We start from the raw sequence: 26057 nt of genomic DNA on the forward strand, positions 1-26057 counted from the left end.
TCTGCCTGCTCTGATACAACCAAGGAGGCAGATTATGAATCACCTGTGCTCTCTATTGACTTGGTAATGACCACAGAGGTCATCCTTGAACTCTGTCTGCTCTGACACGACCATGGAGGTCGTTCCTGAATTCTCTGTCTGCCCTGGCATGACCACGGAGGTCGTTTTTGAACTCTCTGTGTGCCCTGACACTGCCACAGAGATTGTCCTTGAACTCCTTTTGCCTTGATACGACCACGGAGGTCACCCCTGAAGTTTCTGTCTGCCCTGACACGACCACAAAGGTCGTCCATGAACTATCAGCCGGCCCTGTCACGGCCAAGGAAGCCATTCTTGAAATTTCAACCTGTTCTGTATTGGCTAAGGTGGCCTTCTCTCAACCCTCTGTGCTTCCTGTTACGGCCACAGAGGCCGTTTCTAACCTCTTTGTGTTCTCTGTTTTAGTTTTGTCGAAGCCGCCATGGTGGTCTCCAGTTCCGCCTGATCTGCCGAGGTGGTCACCGTTTCCATTTGCTCCACTGTGGTCTGTGGTGGTCTCTAGCTCCACCTGATCTGCTGTGGTGGTCACCAGCTTCGCCTGCCCCGCCTTGGTGGTCTCAGGCTCTGCCCTGGCCCCCTGCTCTGCCGTCTCCGCCCTGGCTCTCTGATCCTCCTCAGTCTCCAGTACCTCCACACTGGCCTGGCCCTCCATCCCTCCCCCTGATCTCCCTCCGCTCCACCACCCTCCTGGACTCTTGTTTGTTGTTTTTCATTTTATGGGAGCATCTGGAATACGGTCCTTAAGGGGGTGCTCTGTTACGTATTCCCTGGCCTTGTGTTTCATGTGTTTTGTTGATGGGACTTTTAGTTTTCATTTTACACTGTTTATTGGCATTTTTGTAGCCCTTTTTAGTTTTTCTATTTGATTAGATCTGTGATTATTCCCAGGTGTGTCTTGTTTGCCTATTATTAGCCCTCTAGTATTAAAACCAAGTGTTTCTTGTGTTCCTTGTCGAGTCTTGTCATTAAATTGATGTTTTGTTTGTGTGCTCATTCTGTTTCCCTGGTTTTCTAGATCCCGTGTTTGTTTTGTTATTTTAATCTGTTTAATAATATAACTGCATTTGGATCCAGCTCTCCTTTGTTTTTGAATTCACCCTGCATTACAAATGCCTTCTGAAGCGAAGCGATGGATTTTTCCACAAATGGCTGTTGCCGGAAGCGAGTGATTACGGTTTATAAAATTTAAAATATGGCTATATTCCTTACAAAAACCCATTGCTTCGTTTCAGAAGGGATTTATTAACTCACTGGAGTTGTATGGATAACTTTTATGATGGATGGATGTACTTTTTGGAGCTTCAAAAACTCAATGCCATTACAAAGCTGGGAAGAGCCAGGATATTATTTAATATAACTCAGATTGTGTTCGGCTGAAAGAAGAAAGTCATAAACATCGGCTTGAGGGTGAGTAAATTATGGGATATTTTTTTATTCCTATTAATTCCTATTCCTTTAATATCTACCTCTGATATGATTTGACAGATGCCAGATCTTCTAAGTGTGATAATTGATCTCTGCTAATTTGGTTTTTCAAACTAATTTGCGGATTTTAATCAAATTATTCAAATATTCTGGATTAAGTTGCCTGATATTACTGCATGTTCTTGTGTTCATTAGAAAGGTCAGATATATCGATACTCAAAACTATGATCAGCAATGAGCGAAGACAGACTTTCACCAGAAAAATATTGTTTACATGAAATATGACTGGTTAGCTTACGGACTTATTGCCATGATAGCAAGTCCAGGATAAGCTTCGAAGAACCTAACAATCCTGTATAATGTGAAATAGTCAAAAGTAAAATCCACATAAACGAACGGGCCCGGATTGGCTGGCGTGGTTTTGTCATGGGTTTTGTGTTGAAGGGATGGCAGTGGTCATGACCAGGGTAATGAATCAAAGTAATAAACATGTTAGACATGTTTTAAAATGTTGTCTTTAGTTAGACTACTGCAATATTATCTGAACAACAACGATGAATTACATTTTACAAAGGATGCAATTACAATTTTTGAAGGTTTTAAGTGATTAAAATGATAAAGTGTTTTTCATGTTAAATATATTAATTAAATTGAAAGTACAGTCGACATCATTTAAAAAAAAGTTGTTTAACATTAGTATCGTTAACATTAAAATGATACGCCCTAGCTAGCTCTGTCTAATCAAATATATTAAGTATAAGTCCGACCTTTTTCCATACAACCATCTGTAATAGTCTTTGTCCTCCAGTCCTCCTTATACTACATTACCCAGGAAGCATTGCAATAATGGGCGGTGTTACAGATCCACACTTCATGCAAGCAGCTGACTGTAGCTATAACTTTAATCATTTCATTTTTTTGCCTAAGATAGCAACCAAACAACAGTCAAGGCGTTTATTTGTATTATTCTTTACATCTCTCTATAATGTAAATACACTATTATAATCGTAACAGCAAGCGAACTAAATAACTTATTCTCGGTCAGTTCTGTAAAGTTTTAAAGGGGCTTAGCTTATATTAGCATAGCAGCAGCTAACAGCTGCGTGTATGTGTGCGCAGTTAGCCTGTAGCCGAGCTAACGTTACCTTCTCAAGAACCATCCCTCTCTACAACAACTGACAGTTGGATCCCGGTCCGATTCGTTACTCTCGTGGGAAGAGTGAGCAAGCTGTCTACCAAGTCAAATGTAAGATTTTTTTATTTATTTTTTGGTCCTTTTTCGGACTGGTGGCTGAAATTGGAGCTAGTCCATCAGATATTGCGGTTTAGTTTTGTCCTCTGTCAGAACAGTCAGTTTACAATTTGAATGTAAAATTCGCACGAGAGGCTTTTTTCCTTCCAAATTTAACTGTTTACAATCCCGTTTTGAAGGGTTGAGACGGTAATCTGTCTTGGGTTTGATGTGCTAACCAGGTGGTCTGATAACAGCAGGTTGTCACCTTTAATGTCTGACTTCTGTAGGATTAGATCTGCATGGTCAACATGAAAACGCTTTGTTGTGCAACTTCAAAGAGATGTCTATCATATCTAAACCCTCAGCTAACACCAACTATTTTACTGGTGTGCTGGAATCACAGTAGTTTGAAAAGTATACGTGGTCAAGTTGCACAAGGCAAGATGGCAGGCTGATAGTCAAGCCTGATGACTCACTTTACTCAGCCTACCCAACTACCCAAGTCAAAAAACTTTCAAATACATTAATTAAACACAGTGTCTGGCTTAGTAATGAGCCATATTTCCAACAGGCAAGGCCAGTACACAGTTTAACTCTGTTGAATGGTTAAATGCCATTTTGTGGAGTCATATGTGGGTTGTGTTTGCACTGTTCATCTGACTCATGATCTTTTATTCCAGGTTGAAGGTTTATTAAACGGCGGACAATGGAACAGGACAGCTCGGAGGTAAGAATTTGGCAGAATGTATTTTGTGTATTATTTGGCAGTTTAAAATATAATAATATATACATTGATTGTTTTGCTTGGTGATGGATGTTTATCTGTAATAATAAAGGAATAAATAGAATCGGCATCTGTGGTTTGTAATTGTTAAAGGAAGAAATAAAAAAAAATCCCATAGTAAAACTTATGAGTCATTCAGTTTCCTGTGCTTTTTGTTGACTTTCATTCTGATTTATGTACATGGTCTCTTTATTGCCTTCTTGTGGGTACTGAGAGTATTGGATAATGGTCTTTTGTTTATTTAGCTGGGCATTTCCCAAGATAGAGAAATATGCACACTTGCACTCTATTTATTTTTACTGAAGCTTCAAAATCGCTTAAAATATCCTTAGCTCAACCTCGAAAATGAAACCACAAAAGTTCTGAGTTCCTGGAAGTGAATGCCAAGCCTGTTCCCTCCTGTTCTGTGTACATTGTCAGCATGTTCATACAAAGAATTATACAGGTTATAATACATTGTTTTTGTTTGTAGGATGACTCAGTTGGCCCGGCAGAAGATGACACACAACCTCCATTTCCTCTCGGACTTTGTGAGTAATCTCTGATTTAAAGTTTACAAAATAGTATATCTGAATTCCAGGATTCTTTCATATGGTTTTGTACGAAATGGTGCTCAAAAGGAATGTCATACTATATCATTTCAAACCTCTCCTTGTTCAGTGCAGGGTTATTTGAGTTTTGAATGTTTAATTAATTAGTTCATTTATTAATTAGGAAAATAGTTGAAAAGTATTTTTAGTTGTAATATTTTAGTGCTGCCAACGTAAGTGTTACTGGTGTAATTTAAAAGCAAGTAATCATGTTAAATTTCTCAGAACAATCTACTGTTATTACAGTCTAGTAGTATCACTTTAATTTTAATACAGGAGGGTTGTTAAGGTTTCAACTTCTATAATATACCATGCATCAAAACCAAAATTAATTTGTGGCTATTTTTAGTTTATTAAATTTTGGAGTCATAATTTATTTTCGTTTCATTTTTCCCAGTTATATGTTTTAGGGGTTTTATTTTTCATTTATTGTTTTCATTTAGTTTTCAATTTTGTTTTTGTTAACATTGTTCCAGTGCAATGCAGTAATCAGTCCTTCCAGAAAAACGTGGCGTTTTTTAATCCTTGATTATGCGGCCCGTTTTCTTAAATGCAATGGAATATGCAGGATATTTATGCAATTTTATGCGATGAAATTGCGGGAACTTGCAAAAACTGCGGTTTGATGATAAAGAGAAAAAAAAGTGATCCCCAACACTCTGTTCTGACTAGGCTACTACCTTAATGTAAAGAGCTTATTCTTATTCTTATTACTTCCTATGATAAGCAAGCATACTACATCACAGAAAGTGCTGGGAATATTTAAGTTCTCATCTTGTTTTATTTCAGACCTTAATAAACACATCAAACTTACAAAACATTGATGAGTCAAACAAGTTCTGTAGCTTTACAAAAGGAATGTGCTACAACTTCTGTAAAAATGAATAAATCAAATATAAAAAATTAAAGTGTGCTCCTGTTTTACAGCTTTTCGATGATGTTCACGTCGCGTAATTACGTCACTTCATAACGTTCCCATGGCAACAGGGGGAAATGGCTGCTCTTGTGTGAAACAAGCATTTTTCAACTTTCTGCTAAGATATATGACTTTTTTTGCAACGAAAATGCGAGGATTATGAAATCATGCAAGTCCTGCATATTTTGCACAGAAATCGGCAATTTATGCGGCGAAAGTGCGGCGTATCTGAAAAAATGCGGCCCTGCATAAATATGCGGACTTTGGCTGATTATGCACTAAATCATGCGATCGCATAATCGCGTTTTTCTGGAGGGACTGAGTAATACTAGTTAGTTTAGTAGCTAAACTAACTAGTGTTAGCCTTAGTTTAGTTCAGCAAAGTTATAAATTCAGCAGGTTATAATCATTTCAACTTTTTCCATAAGTCACACCACCACAAAGGTTCAAACCACATATTTTCTAAAGCTCATTCTTTCTATGTTTTTGTTCTAGTACTGCTTGGAAAACAGCTAACTCATCTTTCCATCTTTCCATTGCTGTTTTCTTTTGTTTATGAGCTCTTGATTATCAGCACTGAAACAGTTTACTAAACATATTTCTGGTAGCAGCTACTCTATTTTCTGCCATATATATATATATATATATATATATATATATATATATATACCGGTATATATATTTATATATATATATATATATATTAAATTCAATTCCAAAGCATTCTAAGGCTGCATTTATTTGATCAAAAATACAGTAATAATGTGAAATATTACCATTTAAATTAACTGGTTTCTGTTGTAATACATTTTAAAATGTACTTTATTCCTGTGGTGGCATAGCTGAATTTTCAGCATCATTACTCCAGTCTTCAGTGTCATTCAGAAATCATTCTAATATGCTGATTTGGTGTTAAAGAAACATTATTACTATTAAAGTTAAACACTGTTGTGCTGCTTAATATTTTTGGTGGAAACATCATTTGTTATAAATAGTACTTTGTTTGTAAAATGTATTAGTTTCATAAATGTCTACTGTCTTTTATCAACTTAATGTGCCAAATATGCTAAATAAAAGTATTAATTATTTTTTATTCTTTTAGATCTATCTTAAATAAAATTAGGCAGCTAAAACTGTTCTCAACATTGATAATACGAAGAAATGATCTTAGGATGATTTCTGAAGGATAATATGACACTGAAGACTGGAGTAATGGCTGCTGAAAATTCAGCTTTTCCATCATTGGAATAAATTACGTTTTAAAATATAGAAACAGTTCATTTACATTTTTATATTTCTGTATACTGTAATTTTTGATCAAATAGATTTCAGCCTTGGTGAGATTAAGACAACTTTCCAAACAATAAAAATCCTTCCAAATTTTTGACCTGTATGTATATAGTGTTCTTGCTCCACCTCTTACGATTATGAAAATGTTTTTGTCTTTTTAGCAGACTCCGAGGCGGTGGAAGTGTTGTGGCAGGTTCGTACCCAGCGCCGACAGGCAGAGCCTGACCTTCCAGACACTGTGACGCGTCTCACCACACCTGAGGGCAGTATTGTGTACCTGGTTGGCACCGCCCACTTCAGCGACAGCAGCAAGAATGATGTTGCCACAGTAAGCATTGGCTTTCTTTTTTATGGGCTCGGCTCACAACCAATTTTTGAATGTAAAACACCTTAGTATTAGCTACTGATTGACTAAATGCTGTTTTGATTTGATGCTCTTTGCTTTAGACAATCCGAGCGGTCCAACCTGATGTGGTGGTGGTGGAGCTGTGCCAGTACAGAGTATCCATGCTTAAAATGGATGAGAAAACGCTGCTAAAAGAGGCTAAAGACATTAACTTGGAGAAGGTCCAGCAGGCTATTAAACAGGTCAGCCATGAAACCGAAGACTGCTCTGACATAGTTATTATACTACCAAACACATTCCTCTGAATTCATTTATCAACATGCTAAATCCTTTTTTCTCATTTCTTGTGTCAGAATGGAGTGATGTCTGGCCTCATGCAGATACTGCTGCTCAAAGTCTCAGCTCACATTACAGAACAGCTGGGCATGGCCCCTGGAGGAGAGTTTAGAGAAGCCTTTAAGGAGGTCAGTGCGAATACACATGCTCTCCCTCACTTACACAATCCTCATGGTTCTGACATGCACTGTAACTCATGCACTCGTTCCTGACTTCTGACTAGCAGATGTCCCCAATTATCAAAGAACAATAAATGCACGGTCACAAAAGCTGAAACATGAAACCTGTAAACAGCAAAGACTGATCTGCATAAATAAAATATGCATTTTCTTCTCTTACCCAATTCAGGCAGGAAAAGTGCCCTTCTGTAAATTTCACCTTGGGGATCGTCCCATTCCAGTAACCTTTAAGCGTGCAATAGCTGCTCTCAGCCTGTGGCAGAAGGCTCGTCTGGCCTGGGGCCTGTGCTTCCTCTCTGACCCAATCAGGTACAAGTCAACACCACTTTGTCTTTATATGCACAGCAATCACTTTTTGTTTTTAAGAAGTCTCTTAGAATGTAAAAATTTCATATGGTGTCTTAAAAACGGAACAGGAAAAACAGACAAGAGACACGAATGGCAAAGATACTAGTCTGCATGTGTACATAGACCAGTTTTGCGAGATAGATTGCTGTGGACTGGAAGCGATAAGCTTATGTTCAATGATATGTAATGAAGCAAACTAATGTTAGCAAATTATGTTAACACATAATATATATAAAAGTTCTACAGGTTCTTTTATAGTATTTCAACATGATTTAATCTGCCTTACTGTGTTTTATTGTGTACCTTAATTTATTATTTTATAATGAAAAAATATAAAAGAAATGTAGGGTTGTTTTTAAAAATGTACATACAATAATTTGTGATTATTCAATATTTAAAAAATTATATATAAAAAGTCATTACATTTAATTGAAAGCCTTAGCATTTTTTGTAGTATTTATTTGTATTTAAATCTCCATTTAATTTGTGAAGAATTTATTCATCATGGTAGAATTTGCTGTACCACCTTTAATTTGGGTATTATAGTTATTAAAATGTTTGTAACAAGGTCTTCCAGTAATAAGAATGTCCCCCCCCCCCCCCCCCCCTAAATTTAGCTTGAAGCTCCACTGAGCTTAATGAAGCCTATAATGGTCCTAAATAAAGGGCTTAAGCAAAACATAATTTCTTTCTTTGATTGTGGGGAAGTATGGCCTGTATATGCTCTTTTGTTTTTTGTTTTGAGATTCACATGAACAGATTTTTGGTATGTGTTTTTGCTCTTATCAGCAAGGAGGATGTAGAGAAGTGCAAACAAAAAGATCTTCTGGAACAAACCATGTCAGAGATGATCGGCGAGTTTCCAGCCCTCCACCGCACTATTGTTGCAGAAAGAGACATCTACCTCACTCACACACTTAGACAGGCAGCGCGCTGTGTGGAGGCGCCTCCTAATGCTGAAAGTGAGTACGGCACGCTCATCTCATGCTGCAGTCTTTTCCAGTGCTCTGCCTTGAAGTTAATTTGATGCTAATTTGATTTAGAAAAATGTCTTGAATTTAAAACTGCATATTGATCAGTGTTGTTATTGTTAAAGGGATAGTCCACCCAAAAGTGGAAATTCTGTCATTATTTACTCATGTCGTTCCAAACCTGTATGACTGACTTTCTTTTGTGGAACACAAAAGATATTTTGAAGAATGTGTCCGGTTCTCGTTGTCTTCCTTTTTTTTTCTTTTTTTTTTTTTCTGTGTACTATGGAAGTCATTGATAAAATGAGTAAATGATGTCAGAACTATCCCTCCCTTTAAAGTCCCCCTGTGGTGAAAATCAAGTTTTTAATGTTGTTTATATGTCGATGTGGTGTTTTTAATATGCTTTAAGACAAACCATTTGCAAATTTATGTCAACACCATTGCTGAGTATTTTCTCTTTAATACTGCGGTGAATGAAAGACGGTCTCAAAAAAGCGGTTTGAAATCACTGCTGTTTCTGACGTCACAAACTACCTTGTGACCAATCACGTCAACGTGCTGGGGGGCTTTGGGATATCATTAACACCGAACTAGCCGGGGAGTCTCGAGAGATGCCAGGTTATCCCGGTGTATTTTTCTGTTGATATGAAAAATCGGGTAGATTTCGCAATATAGTGGGTGTATGAACGTTTAAATATGTCATTTTAGTGATCAAAGATGACTTTTAAGGGATAAAATCATTGACTACAGGGGGACTTAGACAAAAAACAAAACTATTAAAAAATGTTTTTGTAATTAAAATAGCTCTGAAATAAAACACAAATGTTAGATGAAAATCTTGAAAAATTAGAACATTTAGAAAAAATTGAGAACAATTAGAACAGAAGTTGAAGTCCTAAAATTACTAAACCTAAATTAAAGCGATGTAACTTAAAGCTAAATAGAAGTATAAAAAAAAAAAAAAAAAATGACAAAACATAAAATTACTGAAAGTAAAATAGTGACAACTGAAAATATTAAAATAATAGTATATAAAAAATGCTAAAATAACACGCCCAGTGCTTCATACAGGCAAAAAAACATATTTGGAGTCATGTTAAGTCATGTCTAGTCAACTAGAGGCCTGCACTCCCGCAGGACCCGATGCAACCGAGTGCGGTGTAGGACAAGATTTGATGGGTGAGTGCGGGACACTCGTGTGTTGGGGGTTGCGGGAGAATGAAATGAAATTTACTTGAGGGACTCTGCAAAATAGAAATATCTCAAAATAAAATCGATGTACTTTTACCTGTGGGCTTTTGCTTGCGGGAGCGGGAGAAGGTAACGTATATTTCTGTGGGAACAGGACCGAATCCTGCAGGAGCTACATGAACCCTCTTGTTCATACACACTTTTTTTCTTTTTAGAAGTGGCTGCTGTGGTGGTTGGAGTGGTTGGGATGGGTCATGTGCCTGGTATTGAGAAGAACTGGGATAAAGAGCTTAATATCCATGAGATCATGAGGTGCGTATTGGAACAGTTGTATGTACTTCAGTATCTAATAGTACAAGATCTGTCATGACCCATTTTTGTTTTGTTTTTTTCTCTTAGTGTGGCTCCACCATCTCGTTTAGGCTTGGTAGTACGCAAAGTGTTGAAGGTAGCCATGTGGGGGCTTCTGGGTTATGCCTGCTACCGTGCCAGCAAGGGCGTGGGGAGGGCGTTACTCTCCTTACCGACTGTCCAATCGTTGTATGAGAATATACGAACGCCTTCCATTTGACCCTTCTCTTATCGGCACAGACTTTTCAGCAGTGAGATCAGGATGCACACTGAACACCAGTAGCCTTAACTACAGGATGGTGGTTGGGTAGATTAGGAGGAAGATTAGAGGGAAACATCGTCTCCATCCCATATGAAAGAAGCAATGTGGGTGGAAGCCTTTGACTAACACTCTTGTCACCTCCTCGACCCTCTGTGTACCTGTGGACGCAGAGCTGTACTGCCAAAGAAATCGGACCATGCTTTCTTTCCCTTTTCCTCATTCTTAAAGTATGACCCACTAGAAAATTAGCTGCAGCATGATTTCCCATGTTATCATGCAACTTGAACTGAACGAAGTTTTATTTTGCTGTGTTTTTTTTTCTTTTGGTTGGCTCCTGCGAATGATTGATCAATTTTGTTTCCCAGCAAGTCCAGTTTTTTTATTCCCTGTAAGTCAGCATTTGAATCTGCGACCTACTCCAGCCATAATCTGTAGTTCATGAAGTGTGAGTAGTGAGGCCACCTTTTTTTATGTAGGTGATTAATGGAACAGTATCCCAGAACTAATTTTTAAAACCTGAATTGCACTAAAAGCGCAATTGGACCATTTATTATGAAAAGCATAAATCAGATTTTATTGAAAGTATGACTTAATGATAAATACGTGTAATGCACATTAGGAAAATGATTTACCAAAGTATTTTTGGTTTCAGTGATTGAATTATGTATGTTTCTGAAACAATGGCTTGAAATGAGTGAAACTAAAACAACTGCACACAGTGTTTGAGAGTTTCAAGTCTCGTTCACTCTGTGCGGTTGCTTGGTTTTTCTAATAACCTGATAAGCCAAGCATACAGTTTGCCTGTGCTAGCTATCAAGTGCCTCCTACTACATGACTTGGAAAGGGCTAAAAGGAACAGAGACTGGTCGGGGTGTTTTGCTCTCTCTCCTTATGGTCATAATAAATGGGTACTATTAAATCTGGAGTCCTCTGTTTCACTCACACCATTTATTAATTGGTAACAAAACCAATCTTGCTAAAGAAAAGTTTGGCATTTATAGAAATGAGTAAATTATGCAAATAATTGGACAAGATACATTTTGTGTTTACGTAATTTAAGAGATTGTGCTTGATTCAGTTTTTTTTAGAAGGAAACGTCCATTTTCCCCCAATTTACTGTTTTGTTTTTTTGCTGCCATTTTCATAGAAATCTAGTTGCATAAAGGTTAAATTCACTAAATTAGAAACAAACTGAAAGCTCATTGTTGATGGTATGGTAATACTCTAACACTTGTAATGAAATGTCCTTTTTTTTATACCACCGTCTCAAAAGGTCACATGAGACCATCAAAATGACTTAAAACTCCTGTTAAAAGTGTAGACAACAATTCAAAAAGGTATGTTGCTTGTCAAAAAAAATGCTTCTTCAGAAAAGCCTATCACTAGCATGAGCCATCAGGGCAATATTTGGGGAGCATGCTTTATATGGATAGAAGGAAGTTAGGAGGAGTGTTTCTGCCTTTGTGCTACTGGAACTGCTGCTACATATTTTGACTTTGTATTTCCAGGTAGCTTTTTACAATGGTGTTTTATAGGGTGACTGAATTATTTTTTAGATGTGGCATGTTAGGTCACTGGCACATTCGAAACACTTAACGCTTGCGTGTCTTGAGTGTGATAGGGAATGCTAATGCCAAAAATCTGCGCTTCTTTTTTCATTTAAACTTGCATTTCGTGCAATAGTGGGGCTTAAATTAAGACTGAAACTTTGCATGTGTGCCATGTGCATTTATGCTGGAGAAGGAGATGACTATATGGATGTATCTGCATTCTGCATGATTTCTTATGTAAATGGCTTATTGGGATTATTTAATTGGAGTTTAAGAAATCTTTACAACATATATTAATTTGTATTTGTAGAGCAACAGTCCCTGCATTTGTTGAGAGGTTGTTGCACAATTAATGGTTGATTTAACGACGGATTGATTTAAAAAAAAAACATATATTTTAAAGATCTATTGATCCAATGACCCAGTAGGCTAGTTCTACTCTAAGGTTTTTCTCGAAATGCTGCTGACTTCATGAAAATTTAAACTCTGTCCAGGGTTCCCGCGGGGTCTTAAAAATCCTTAAGCATTGAATTTATTAATTTGGAAATAATACCTTAAAAAGTCTTGAATTTTGATGTCTGGGTCTTAAAAATTGTGCTGTATATGTAACTTCTCCGTATTGTATTTTTCCTCAAAAGTTTCATTTGTCAACCACGATTATTAAGATTTTTTTGTCAACCACGATTATTAGATGTTTATTGTTCAGGGGTATCTCAGTTCCCCATATTCCCAGCATGGAATAAGTAGCTAGCTAATGTTAAAAAACAACTTAACATTGTTCGGCAAACTTTCTTGTGGCCTACTGAAATGTTTTTATTTTTCACACCTGCTTGGTTTATCTTTTACCCATTCCACATTTGAAAAATAAATGAACACAAGTTTATTTATAATAAATGTTTTTCTTTGCTAGTAGGGATGTGGAATAGGTATTAATTTTTTATATAAATGGTCTTAAAAAGACTTTTTTTTAACTTGATGAAAACTGTAGGAACCCTGTCTGTCTTCCTGCCAGCTACATGCAGTGCTACTTTTGATCATCTAGAGATCACTTATAAGGTGAGAAATTACATGGTCAACTAAGTAATGTATATTTAATGCACCTCTTTGTGTGTCCATGAACTATAGTGCTAAAATAGTTTTCCCCCTAATCGCTGTTAACAATGTGGAAAGGGGGAATAAATGGTCCCTCTCCTTTTGTTAGTGCTATATTTTTTTGTTATCCTTCACTTTCAACAAGCAAAAAATAGCTAATGCTCAAATCGAACAAATCTAAAATAATCACATTATGAAATAAATCACATTATGAAATAAATGTTTTTCTTCAAAACACGCTGGCCATAATTATTGCCACCCTTTTATTAAATACCTTTTGTAATCTCCTTTTGCCAAGATAACAGCTCTGAGTTTTCTCCTATAATGCCTAATGAGTTTGGAGAACAACTGACAAGAGAGCAGAGACCATTCCTTTATACAGAATCTCTCCAGATCCTTCAGATTCGCATATCCATGTTGGCGCTTCTCTTCAGTTCATTCCAGTCATCAGGTCAGGGAACTGGGACGGTCATGGCAGAGGTTTCATTTTTTGCTCCGTAACATTTTTGTGTTGATTTTGATGTTTGTTTTGGATCGTTGTCCTGATGGAAGATCCAACTACGGCCCTTTATAAGATTTCTAGCAGAAGCCGTCAGGTTTAGATTTTTTTTATCTGTTGATATTTGATCGAATCCACGATGCCATGTACCTGAACAAGATGTCCAGGACCTCCAGCAGAAAAATATGCCCACAACATTAAAGATCCAATGGTATTTTAAATTGTACACATGGGGTACTTTTTTATCCTTGTGTGCACCAAACCCATCTAGCGTGTTTGCTGCCAAAAAGCTTCTTTTTTTTTTTTTTTCATCTGACCACAGAACCCTGTAACGGTTGAACCCTGTAACAGTATTTATATCGTTTTTACCTCTTGTCAAGCACAGACCGAAGCGCCCGGCCCGCGCCCTCAGATCACTTGGACGTGGCTATGGTTACAAGAGGTAAAAACGATATAAATACTGTTCGTTTTCTCACACAAACCGCTCGTTTCATGTCTCAGGCCATCAATGTGTACTTACATTTACGAGTCATTAAATCATGTTTAATTTGGACTTCTCTGTGTATCCTCTTTGAGGTGGTGACCATAGACTTGCATTATATGACAGACAGACAAGAACGGTTTGACCTAAAAATATCAAAATGGAAACTACTGTGGAAACAAAGACACCTACATCTTGGATGCCCTTGAGGAAAGCTAAAACATAAAAAATTAATTTCAAAGTGAACTATCCCTTTAAGACAATGACACACGTCCTCTTCCTGGCAGATTGGTAACATCTTTAGTTGATTGGAACTTCTTAATTATTGCCCTGATGGTCAAAATGGGGATTTTCAATTCTTTGGCTATTTTCTTACAGCCACTTTCTATTTTGTGATGCTCAACAATCTTTTGATGCACATCAGAACTATTCTTTGGTTTTACTCATTGTGATGGATGAGGGAATTTGGCCTTTGTGTTTCCTCATATTTAAACTCATGTGAAACAAGAAGCCATAGCTAGACAATTTCATGTTTCTAGTCACCCTGGTGTGCTAAAAAAGTTAAACATTAATGGGAATATACTTCAGATATATTTTTTGAATGAAAGATCAAAAGGATAAACAATGCAGATTCTTTTTTTACAGCCATTTTTGATCATATTTACCAGCCATTAATTCTGACCACAACTGTATAAAATGTATATCTGTGTATGTGTGTACGTGTGCGAGCGCATGGATATATATTAATGTGAGACCAAAAATTCTTAATAGGGATCAAATCTGGACTCTGACAAAGCCAAAACATGAGCCTGATAGACTTCTCAAGCAACTTCTGGGTTGTCTTTGCTGTGTGGGAAGGAGCATTGTCTTGTTCTCCTGTATTCCAAAGCATTAATGAACTCACTTTTCTCTTCCTTTAGAGTCTTATAGACTTGTAGACCAGCAACCCCTGCATGTTATTTAGCTTTTTTTGGAGCAAACTTTGCTCCTTTGTCTTGGGACTCACAACACTGCATATTGAAGATTTATCCATGCCATTTAAGAGCTTGTTATCAGGCAAAACGCCAACTAATGACTATTTTTGAAGAAGAAAAAATCTAGATGATATTAAAAGATTTTGTACACCCAAACATGTGTTAGTTTGAATTTTATATCAAACGTGTTAACTTTATAATACATTTCCCTGCTTCCAGCGTTTTCCTTAACAGTTGGATTGCAGCAAAATGAATAGCCTATCAATGACAGTCATTCTAAAGAAAGTAAAAGAGAACTATTCCATTGTGAAAGCTATCATATATCAATGACAACCATTCACTTTATAATGAAAGTAAATTAAGCTTTTCCATGAAAAAATAATCCAATAAGCGAATAATTAATTTTCGATTAGTAACGTTACGTTCCGATGCGTTTGTTTCTAGGGGGACGAAAACAACGACGGACCGGATTTGAGAACAACATTCTCTGGTTCTGTTGGTTCTGTTAGGAGTTATTTAAGGATTGCTCAATTCGCGTTCGCTCTCCTTATATAACAAGCTTTATTTGACTTTAGTACGATGTGAATGGCTTCTGCTGGAGCTCGTTTAACACGGCTTTATATCTCATGTCCCGGTGTTATTTTACTTAGATCACTGTCAAATGCGGTAATGGACGACATGGGCATAAGCACGAGCCGCTCTTGCATTGAACGACTGCAGTTTGAGAATGTTGCTCTTAAACAACTTCCACTGGATTCGTCCACCGAACCAGGAGTCCGACAGGTCCGGGGGGCGTGCTTCTCTAGGGTACAACCAAGCCCTCTAAAGAACCCAAAGTTTGTGTCAGTTTCAGGTCCAGCTCTGACACTTCTGGGTCTTGATGCTGATGAGGTTCTGAAGGATCCACTGGGCCCAGAGTATCTCAGTGGGTCTAAAGTGTTGCCAGGATCAGAACCTGCTGCCCATTGTTACTGCGGACACCAGTTTGGACAGTTTGCAGGACAGCTTGGTGATGGAGCTGCATGTTATCTGGGAGAAGTGAAAGCCCCAGTGGACCAGAGCCCTGAATTACTGAATGAGAATCCCACAGGACGCTGGGAGATCCAGGTGAAGGGCGCTGGACTGACACCATACTCTAGGTAGACTTGCTACTGTAATATACATCATGTTATGATATTCTCATTGGCTGTTCACACTTCACACGTGTTTTCCTATTGCATGTTATCATACTAGAGATGGCATGTGAAATAAAAGTCGACTTTTTTATTTATTTATTTAATTTTTCTTAAGCCATATCGTACACCTTACATATAAAAGGAGCATAATAGGAACAAACTTATAAGGTGCCCTTTCTACCAAAATTCCACCAAAAGACAAGTCAAGTAATTTAAATAGGACTTTATAAACATAGACATATAAACATAAAACACACACACACACACATATATTATATATATATATATATATATATATATATATATATATATATATATATATATATATAAAGCAGCTTTGCAAAAAACAGTGGTGTCATCATCCAGCTTAATTCACTTCAAGTTTTGTTCTTAAGTTATGTTAAGGTTTAAATTTTTGTCCTTTGTGCTTTTTAGACAGGCAGATGGGCGTAAGGTTTTGCGCTCCAGCATACGAGAGTTTCTGTGCAGCGAGGCGGTTTTTGGCTTGGGAGTGCCGACCACGAGAGCTGGATCAGTGGTGACGTCTGATTCACGAGTCATGAGGGATATCTTCTACAGCGGCAATCCACGCATGGAAAGATGCTCTGTGGTCTTACGCATTGCTCCCAGCTTTATTAGGTAACCGTAGTTGTTTATTTCGTTCCTAAATGCTTTCTCGTGGAAGTGTTATTTTAGTATTATTTATATCCTATTATACTATTTATTAATATTTTGATTTTTCATTTATTAACTTTTAGTTTAGGTTTTAGTAATCTTGTTGTGCTATTATTTTGCCAATTATTTTCGCCAGGTCAATTCTACTAATTTTAGTTGAAGTTGAAGTTTTCCATTATCTTTATCTATATCTTTCATTAGTTTTATTTCAGCTTTGGAAAACACTTTATTTTAAAGTGTCCTTGTTATATATGTTACATGTAGTTATTATAGTAATAACAGTAAAGTAACAGAATTATGATGCAAACTTTATCAAATAAGAGATTGTTGATTCAAATTGTGCTGTAACGCAGCTGTAGCAAGGTAATAATGTGATTTAATCAGCTCAATTTAGTTCAGTGATGATTCAGTTCAGTTCAATAACTGTGTAAAGTTCATTTATTATGAGACAAGTTTAATTCCGCTATAAAGCAGCTCTACAGAGGACAATAGTGTCATTATTTAGCTCAATTCAGTTAAGTTTTGTTCTCATCCGATAGTGTCAGTGCAGTCAAATCGGTAATATTATTGAATATTAAGTGTTCCTAACTAAGCAAGCCAGAGGTGACAGTGGCAAGGAACCTAACCTGGTAACATAAATTGGAAAAAAAAACCTTGTGAGAAACCAGGCTCAATCAGTTGGCCTGTTCTCCTCTGGCCAATAGCAACACTGTTCTGATACTTCAGTTTTTGTGTCTATAATTGAAATAGTTTCACTCGTAAAGGTCTTTTAGTTCTAGCTGTTCTAGATGTGAAGAAGTTGTCCTGACTCTTGATGTAGGTTTGGATCATTTGAGATCTTCAAACGAGCTGATGAGTTCACGGGCCGGCAAGGTCCCAGCTATGGCCACGATGACATCAGAACCCAGATGCTGGATTATGTCATTGTGAACTTCTACCCAGAGATCCATCAAAATCACTCAGACCGCATTGAGAGGAATACTGCTTTCTTCAGAGAGGTAGACTGAGATCATTGCTTTGGTTGTAGTATTGATCCATTGAAACATATTATAACACCCCCCCCCTCCCCCGCGGTCTATAATCATCTCATTATCCTCATGACCTCCCTGACTTTGCCAGGCTACCATCATCAGATTTAGCCTCTTATCCACAGAGACTACATTAGAGCATAGCAGTGATTAGTTTAGCTAATATAAATAAAAATGTAAAACATTTTTCTATAAAACTCTTTTAGATTTAAATTTATATTATGACTTATTAATGAAGAAACATGATTGCAAAATATTTCTTTTTATTTTTTAGTAAAGTATTTATATATTTTTCTAATACTTTCAAGTTCAAGCTTTGACATGATATAGTGGTCACAGATATGTGCACTTGTTCGGACTACTTTTTAAAATCGTAATATTTTATATAAAGCATTTGCATTTTTATTGTCTATATTTAATATATAAATATTTAATCTGTGTTTACTTGAATGTGCATCTTTATTACTAGGTGACTTTACGAACAGCAAGGCTGGTGGCTCAGTGGCAGTGTGTGGGTTTCTGTCATGGAGTCCTTAATACTGATAACATGAGCATCCTGGGTCTGACTTTGGACTATGGGCCTTTTGGCTTCATGGATCGGTAAGGTCTCACTTAAACATTATCCCCCGGTTTCACAGGCAAGGCTTAAGCTAGTCCCAGACTAAAATGCATGTTTGAGCTGTTTTAACTGAAAGCAACTTGCTCTGACATATCTAAAAATATGACAGTGCCATTGTTTTGTCTCAAGATGCACACCAGTAATGTTTTTTCTAAGGCACGTTTATAAAAGCTACTTAAATGGCCTAATTGAACTAAGGCCTAATCCTGGCTTAATTTAAGCCATGTCTGTGAAACATGGCCTTGATGTTATTCAGAATGTTCAGCAATTATTTGCATTTATTGTTCATGAACATGAATTTCCTTGTTTTGTTTTCTCTTTAGTTTTGACCCAGATTTCATCTGTAACGCTTCTGATAGTTCAGGCCGGTATACTTACCAGGCCCAACCAGCCATCTGTCGCTGGAATTTAGCCCGGCTGGCTGAAGCCCTGGAGCCTGACCTACCTCCAGATCGGGCCGAACAGGTGTTGGATGAGTACCTGCCGCTCTACAATGGCTTCTATCTGAGCAATATGAGGAAGAAACTGGGTCTGCTGAGGAAGGAGGAACCAGAGGATGAGATGCTCATCACAGAACTTATGCAGACCATGCATAACACAGGTATGAAGATTGTGTGGCTGTCATACTAGAGTGTCCAAATAAAAAGTGTAAGCGGGATAATTGCTGGACAGTAACCTCTTCCTCCTCTTAGGTGCGGACTTCACCAACACTTTCCGTAGCTTGAGTCAGATTTCCTGCCCAACACAGGAGGCAGGGGAAGATGAAAGTGAGGTGATAAAACAAGCCGCTGAGATGCTCCTGCAGCAGTGTGCTTCTCTAGAGGAGCTGAAAGCAGCGAACAAACCCTCAATGGATCCACGGTAACACCTTACTGAATATTCCCATTCAAACTTTTGAGGTCAGAAAGATTTGTAAATGTGTTTTTGAAAGAAGTCTCTTATACTCACCAAAGCTGCATTTATTTGATCAGAAATATTATTGATATTCAGCATTAATAATCCAGTCTTCAGAGTCGCATGATCCTTCAGAAATCATTCTAATATGCTAATTTGGTGCTCAAGAAACATTTCTTCTTATTATTATCAATGTTTATTATCAATTATTATTAAACAGTTGTGCTGCTTAAAGGGGTCATGAATTGAGAGATCAAATTTTCCTTGATCTTTTGACTTAAAGGCCCCCTGACATGAATTTTTCACTTTCTAAACTTTTTTTACATTAATATTAGTTCCCCTAGCCTGTATTTGGTCCCCTCGTGTCTAGAAATTTCAGTCTGTGTAAACCGAGCTTTGGGTATCTTTCTCTGCCTGTGAGAAAATGAGATCTCAGACAGGCTGATCTTGAATCTGAAAAGGTTACCTCCCCTTTCTCTGCTTTGCCCGCCCATGAGAAAACGAGCTAGCAAGTACGAACGCGCGCGCGCGATTTTAGTTTTTCCTAGAGAAATATCATGGGGTGTGAACGAGCGAAGCACAACAGTTGCTCAATAATTGGATGCACAAATGATCACCGAAGTATTTTTTACTTCCTTCATCCAATCCCCAGAAGGATCAATGGATTAATTTAATTTACTCTGGAAATGCACCGACACTACACACAAAAGTTTGGCATGTCTGTGCCAAACATTTCACAGACGACTATTTCCACAACATGGGTCAATTGAGAGCTGGGCATGCTGAACGTCTGAAACTAAAGTCTGGATCAGTACCAACTCTCTTTGGCTCATCTAACGTTACAAACCTCGGACAAGTCAGTCAACTAATGATCGAGCCAAGCAACACTTTCTGATGTGTAATTGTTCAAGTTCAGACAGGTAATCTTTCTCTCAAATTCGTTCAATACTGTTTATGCATCAGTAAGTCAAGCCAGTGACTAAAATATCAACTTCACATCGTTTATTTTAGTAGGATGAAAATAATCTTATTTAAATTGTGAATAAATTATATACAGAAAGCGATCAAAGAACAATCTTTCCACACAGCGCGAGTTTATCTGGACACTTGCCAAACTCGTTATGAAATCAATGACGCACGTTACACTGCACAACGAAGCTCTTACTATAAGTACATCATCGTGTTTGCATTGGTGAAAGCAGAGAGAGTGCAGAAACTGCGTTACAATGATAAGATCTTCATTCTCGCGATCAACAGACTGTCATCTGCTCAATGCTCATCACGGCAACATTTTATGTGATGGGAATAGATCTAAATACTTTAAAAACATCTCACGATTCGTTAATCTCGATAGCTGTAATAGTAAACACGTATAATAGCTAGGGGTGACCCCGAATAGTCGAAGATTCGATGCTTCGATAGGAGGAGCCTGATTCGACTACCAATCTCACGGTCGAATCTTCGCAGATGTGTTATTAAACGAGGATTATGTCATTTTGGCTATATGAGTGTGCTCAATGTCTGATTTCACATAGAACTACTGGTTTTCTGTCAATATGTTAATGTACAGCCTATTATGATAATGCTGTCGATAAAAATGTGCAAAGAAAGAAGCTTTTAATAAATATTTTAACGTGCGCGCAGGGTGAATAAATCCAAACACCCCGTGACAGATTTAAGTTTCACTTTCGATATCCGTGACCGACAGAGGAGCGTCTTGTCGGCAGGGATTTAAATCTTTAAAAATGTCTGGGATAAGACAATCTAAAGATGCACACCATCAGAAAGGATATACTCCAAGGCTGGATTTAGCATCAGGAAAGCACTTCTGCCGGCCAACGTTAACAGGTTGGTTTTCCTCGGGACGTTCTAAAACGCTTAACGTGAAAAAAAGCTTTTAAAACGCTTAAATGGCACTTTTACGTGCTTAATGTATGTACACAGTAGGCTACACACCTTAAGAAACCATTCTATGTGCAGATAAGCAGATGAACCCAGAATATGAACGCAACGCGTTTCTCCTATTGAAAGTCACGTGAAGCTTTTTCTTTAACGGTTTTCTATGGGAGGAAAATGCTTAACGTAGCCTAAGTTATAATAAAACGCGTTGCGTTCATATTCTGGGCTCATCTGCTTTTCTGTAAGCTATATAGTATGCTTTATTAATATAAGGTGTGTACAGAATTTGATCTTTTAATATAACAGTTTTAGGACAAAGCCGTTAAGCGTTTTTCACGTTAAGCGTTTTAGAATGTATTTTATCCGCGCACACAATGTGAAAAGACTCAAACGGACACAGGCCGAGTGAAAGACTGGATTTAGTTTTTTCGATCAGGTATGGATAAGTGATTTCAAAACATTTCAGCCGGTTCTAATTTGATTTTTGGATACTGTGAACACGTTATAGCTAAAAAGACTGCCGCTCTAGTTTAGCGTTTATTGTTGTTTCTGCAGTTAAAAATACAAAGTTGACAATCCTGGCCATACTTTCGTTATTTTAATAATTTCTTTATTTTTATTTTATTAATTGATCACTCAGGGTGATCTAATTTAACTATTTGTGACTTGTGTTTTGAATATTTGTTCCCCTGCACTTTAGGCATTTTGCACACATTTGTTCTGCTTCTTGTGATTTGATTCTGACTTATTTCGTTTTGTATTTTTATTTATTATAAAAGTAGCCTATATTATGTTCTTAATTGTTGATTATTTTTCAGTGCATCGATGTTGCGCTGTAGGCCTATAGAGCATGCTCGTACAGGCAATTCAGCCAATTTAATTTGATTTGCATGTGAAATGTAAATCCTATCTGCAGTGTGGCCTTTCTGCAGTTATTTATGTTATTTCTTAGTTTTTATTGATCCAAAATGTTTTTATACATTTTCTTCTATCTTTGTGTGATGTTCTGTACATCGCGGCTTTAAAATGTTAAAGCCCCGCCCCCTCCCCAACACCACACACATGATTCGACTATTAGTCGACTATAGGCAGGACCTGACGAATCTGATTCGACTATGAAAATCCTTAGTCGGGGACACCCCTAAGCTGTAATAGTAGGCTATTCGAGAGAGTTTCACATGTAATACGTAGCTATTTCATATGCAAGCATGTCAGCCAATCACAGCAGTGGCTGGTTACACACTGAATCCCACAGCAGACACGCCCCTTCAAACAGAGCGTTTAAATCAGAGGCTAAAATCAGGCTAGGAAAAATGCCTTTTTATTTTGAAATTATGACTATTTTTGATCTAAAAAACATACTAATATTATAAGGGCAACCCAGGAAACATTATAAAATAATAAAATAACCCCATGTCAGGGGACCTTTAAGAGGTCATTGTACTATAAAAATATCCTGAAAGTTGCAGAACTCAAAACTTCCTTGTTAGTCCAAAAACAGCTTTTATTGAAACCAAGCTACCCAAACGATTTGTTTTGGTTTTTGTCACATTATTACTTAATAGTGTGGTGAAATAAATATAAAAGATGATGGAGTGACAACGACTATATTGAATCTTACAGCAATGTTGCAACTTTGTCAGTAAAAATGTTTTTACCGTGTGTCACTATTGCTTTGTCTGTTACAGATCGTTTGATATTTACTGAGTATTTATACTGTAGAACCGCAGTCAAACGTGGTTTGAAATTGCCAGTGTTTCTTATATCACAAACTACCTTGTAATCAATCACGTCAACGTGTGGGTGGGCTTTAGCATATCATTAAATGTGTCTCAAGAGACGGAAGGTTTTCTGGTATGTTTTTCTGTTGATATGAAAAATAGTGGGTGAATTATGTATATGATGTTTATTACAATGTTATGATGAACTATATGCCTTTTTCCACTGGCGTTCTAAGTTGTTCAAAGTGTTTCTAAGGATGCTGATTTTTAGAAGGCAGCCATGTGAATGGGAGCATGGTTTGTGTACCATTAACAACACATTATTAGCTGTTTAATAACGTAGTCAAGCCAAAGGCTAATCATATAAATTATTACCGTTATGTATTCAGTGGCGGGGCTCATTTGCATATTCATGGATTCGTGTTCACTAAATGAAGCAAGGGTGTAGAGTTATATTCAAGCTATTTTATGGCATGAATAAAAAAATCACAGGAAAAAACATTTAAATATGAGTTTTAAGGGATAAAATTGTTGACTACAGACAGGGGGACTTTAATAAATAATATAGTATGTAAATAATATTAAAATAACACTGAAAATAAAATGGTTAAATATCTTTATTTACCAATTTCTGTTTTGTTTTTCTTCTTTCAATGTAGTGAGCTTGCAATGCTGCTGTCCATGGCTCAGAGTAACCCTGCACTGTTCCAGATGATTTCAGACAGGAAGACGGTCGCTCTGCAGCTTGAAAGACTCTCAAAACTGAAGGAGCTGATGGACACCACTCCAGAACAACTGAGGGCCAAGCATACTGAAGACTGGTCCTGCTGGATCAAGAAATACAGGTACAGAAAGAAAGCTTTGAGTTCTTTCGATCTGATGCATTCATTTCCCATTGGCATTCATTTCTAATGAAAAGTGTATTATAAAGCATTGTTATTTGAAACCAAAAAGACCTGAATGAGACCTAAGTTGTTTTAATAGTTCAGGTTAGATTTATCTGTGTAAATGAATTATTACTTTTCCTGCTACAATGTACTTTTGCATATGTTGTCTATTTAATTCCCAAGGCAGCGGCTTGCTCGTGAGTGTGAGTCAGGGGTTGATGTGAAAGATCTACAGAAGGAGAGAGTATGTGTGATGAACAACAACAACCCACATGTTGTACTCAGAAACTACATTGCCCAGAATGCAATAGAGGCAGCTGAAAATGGTGACTTCTCAGAGGTGAGGCTCATACTAGCTTTGTAAATCAGAGCACCTAAATTGCAAGAGACATTCAGTACCATTCAAAAGTTTGGGTCAAGAAGATTTATTAATTTATTTATAATTAAATACATTTATTAGGCAAGGATGCATTAAATTGATCAAAATAGACTAAGACTTTTACATTTTTACAAAAAAATTATTTCCAATTAAATGGTTCAAAACAGCTTTTCCATCACAGGAATAAATTACATTTTTAAAATATATTAAAATAGAAAGCTGTTATTTTAAATTGTAAAAATATTTCAGAATATTATTGCTTTTACTGTATTTTTGATCCGATAAATGCAGCCTTGGTGAGAATAAGCGACGACTTTCAAAAACATTACAAAATCTTGCCAAAACTTTAAACCGTAGTGTACTTTTATGTCTGTTAATAATGTTTGTTTTCAATTTGTGATTCATAAATTTCGTAAAGTCTTAATGTTCATTTGCATCTTCTCAAATCCATTAGGTTCAGAGAGTTCTGAAAGTGTTGGAAAAGCCATTCTCTGTGCAGGAAGGTCTTGAACAGCCAGGCTTGGAGGCAAGAGGAGGAGCTCCAGAGGAGAGAGATGAGACCAGAGAAGAGGCTCGAGTACTTGTCCCATATAACAGCAAGCCCCCCATCTGGGCCAATGAGATCTGTGTCACCTGATCATCATAAAACCTTTATGACAACTAACCTGCTCATTTAAGCAGAGTAATCCTGCAGAAGCTGGTTAGGTGTTGGTAAAGGTATTAAGTGAGGTATTAAACTCCTGTCCACCAGTTAAAAACATGCAGTAAGATGGTGTGTAGAGGCAAAATGAAAATCCAGCACGTTTACTGCTGTATATTTAACTGGTTACAAATGATGACTTAGACCACTAGTCTTACCATGACAGGTCTCAGTCTGAAAGATAGAAGTTGTGCCTCTATATATAAAATGACTGTGGATTTGAATGTTGTAGGGTGTTTGAAATTAAACGCACAAGCCATTGAGCAACAAAGCTCTAAAGCTTAAACGCACAAATCATTTACTTAATAGGTATCTATATCACGTATGTAGCGCTGATTTAACACAGTCTATCTGAAGCTAGAATAGTATATTATTCATCAAATACACCTACTTGTAAATAGTATCCTGTATTTTATTTTCACTTAAGTATTTTCAGTTTCCCTACCACACAGCTTCACCTAATCTGAATAGTGTGTTTACAAAATGCATATATCATTAGAAGTGGGCATTTTACATTTACATTTTGGAGTCAACGAAGGAAGTATTTTCATATGCTTTGTATCCATTCCTTTAAATGTTGTTTAAAACATGGCTAAACGAATGTTAATGTTTTTTGGCATAGTTTCAACAACTGTGAAGAACGTTTTCAGACATTATTATATAATTTTTAAGAACTTCCCTGATGAATATGCAATATTTAAGATAAAGTACTAATTTAATAAACATTACAAATAGCACATCTGTGTTCTAATTTTTGTCAACCAGGATTATTTTATCAGTGAGAGTGCGTGGTGAAGCAATTTCCATTGTTTTCATTTAGGGAGGAATGTCAATGCCTGGGGCCCAATGCTTCAACATGTTAACACAGGTTCAGGTGTGTGCACCTAAAAATACTTAAGGCAGATTTCAACAGTGTCAAATACTTGAAGACAAAAAGAAAAACTCCCTTTAATCTATGGCATATAACAGGAAATAAGCATTCTTTGTTCATATTGTAAAATACCAGAACTTATGGGACTCCCAAAGTATTCATTTTCAAGGCTTTGGAAGAACAAACATGCAGCAGTTCTCACATTCACTGAAGGACAAACATGTTCTTGGATATTTGGTCTCAGTAATGCAACTCCTGTATGGAAAGCTGTTTTGACATTTATTCCTTAAAACCAACTATAGTATTTTATGGTACTAATACTTCTAATTATCAGCAAGTAATCCAACA

The 26057-nt window shown here is 37.0% G+C and overlaps 2 protein-coding genes across 3 annotated transcripts; both read left to right on the plus strand.

Moving 5' to 3' along the window:
• The first annotated feature begins 2356 nt into the window (after positions 1–2356).
• On the plus strand, positions 2357–11184 carry trabd (TraB domain containing). Of its 2 annotated transcripts, none has more exons than XM_056261260.1 (10): positions 2357–2710; positions 3379–3425; positions 3955–4012; positions 6443–6606; positions 6726–6866; positions 6978–7088; positions 7309–7448; positions 8277–8449; positions 9868–9964; positions 10052–11184. In XM_056261260.1, exons 2-10 carry the CDS (start codon positions 3405–3407, stop codon positions 10221–10223), a joined length of 1077 nt encoding a protein of 358 aa, XP_056117235.1. In that variant the 5' UTR covers positions 2357–2710; positions 3379–3404; the 3' UTR covers positions 10224–11184. The 2 variants fall into 2 exon arrangements, with proteins under 2 accessions (XP_056117235.1, XP_056117234.1); XM_056261259.1 differs by having other exon boundaries at positions 2358–2710; positions 6440–6606.
• A 4180-nt stretch (positions 11185–15364) lies between these two features.
• On the plus strand, positions 15365–25575 carry selenoo1 (selenoprotein O1). Its single transcript, XM_056261261.1, has 9 exons — positions 15365–16000; positions 16472–16675; positions 17532–17709; positions 18209–18339; positions 18682–18959; positions 19051–19219; positions 23532–23717; positions 23943–24099; positions 24593–25575. Exons 1-9 carry the CDS (start codon positions 15447–15449, stop codon positions 24782–24784), a joined length of 2049 nt encoding a protein of 682 aa, XP_056117236.1. The 5' UTR covers positions 15365–15446; the 3' UTR covers positions 24785–25575.
• Positions 25576–26057: the final 482 nt, after the last annotated feature.

This window comes from Rhinichthys klamathensis, unplaced genomic scaffold (assembly GCF_029890125.1).
Source record: "Rhinichthys klamathensis goyatoka isolate OS25496 unplaced genomic scaffold, OSU_Roscu_1.1 h1tg000181l_1, whole genome shotgun sequence".
Lineage (NCBI taxonomy): Eukaryota > Metazoa > Chordata > Actinopteri > Cypriniformes > Leuciscidae > Rhinichthys > Rhinichthys klamathensis.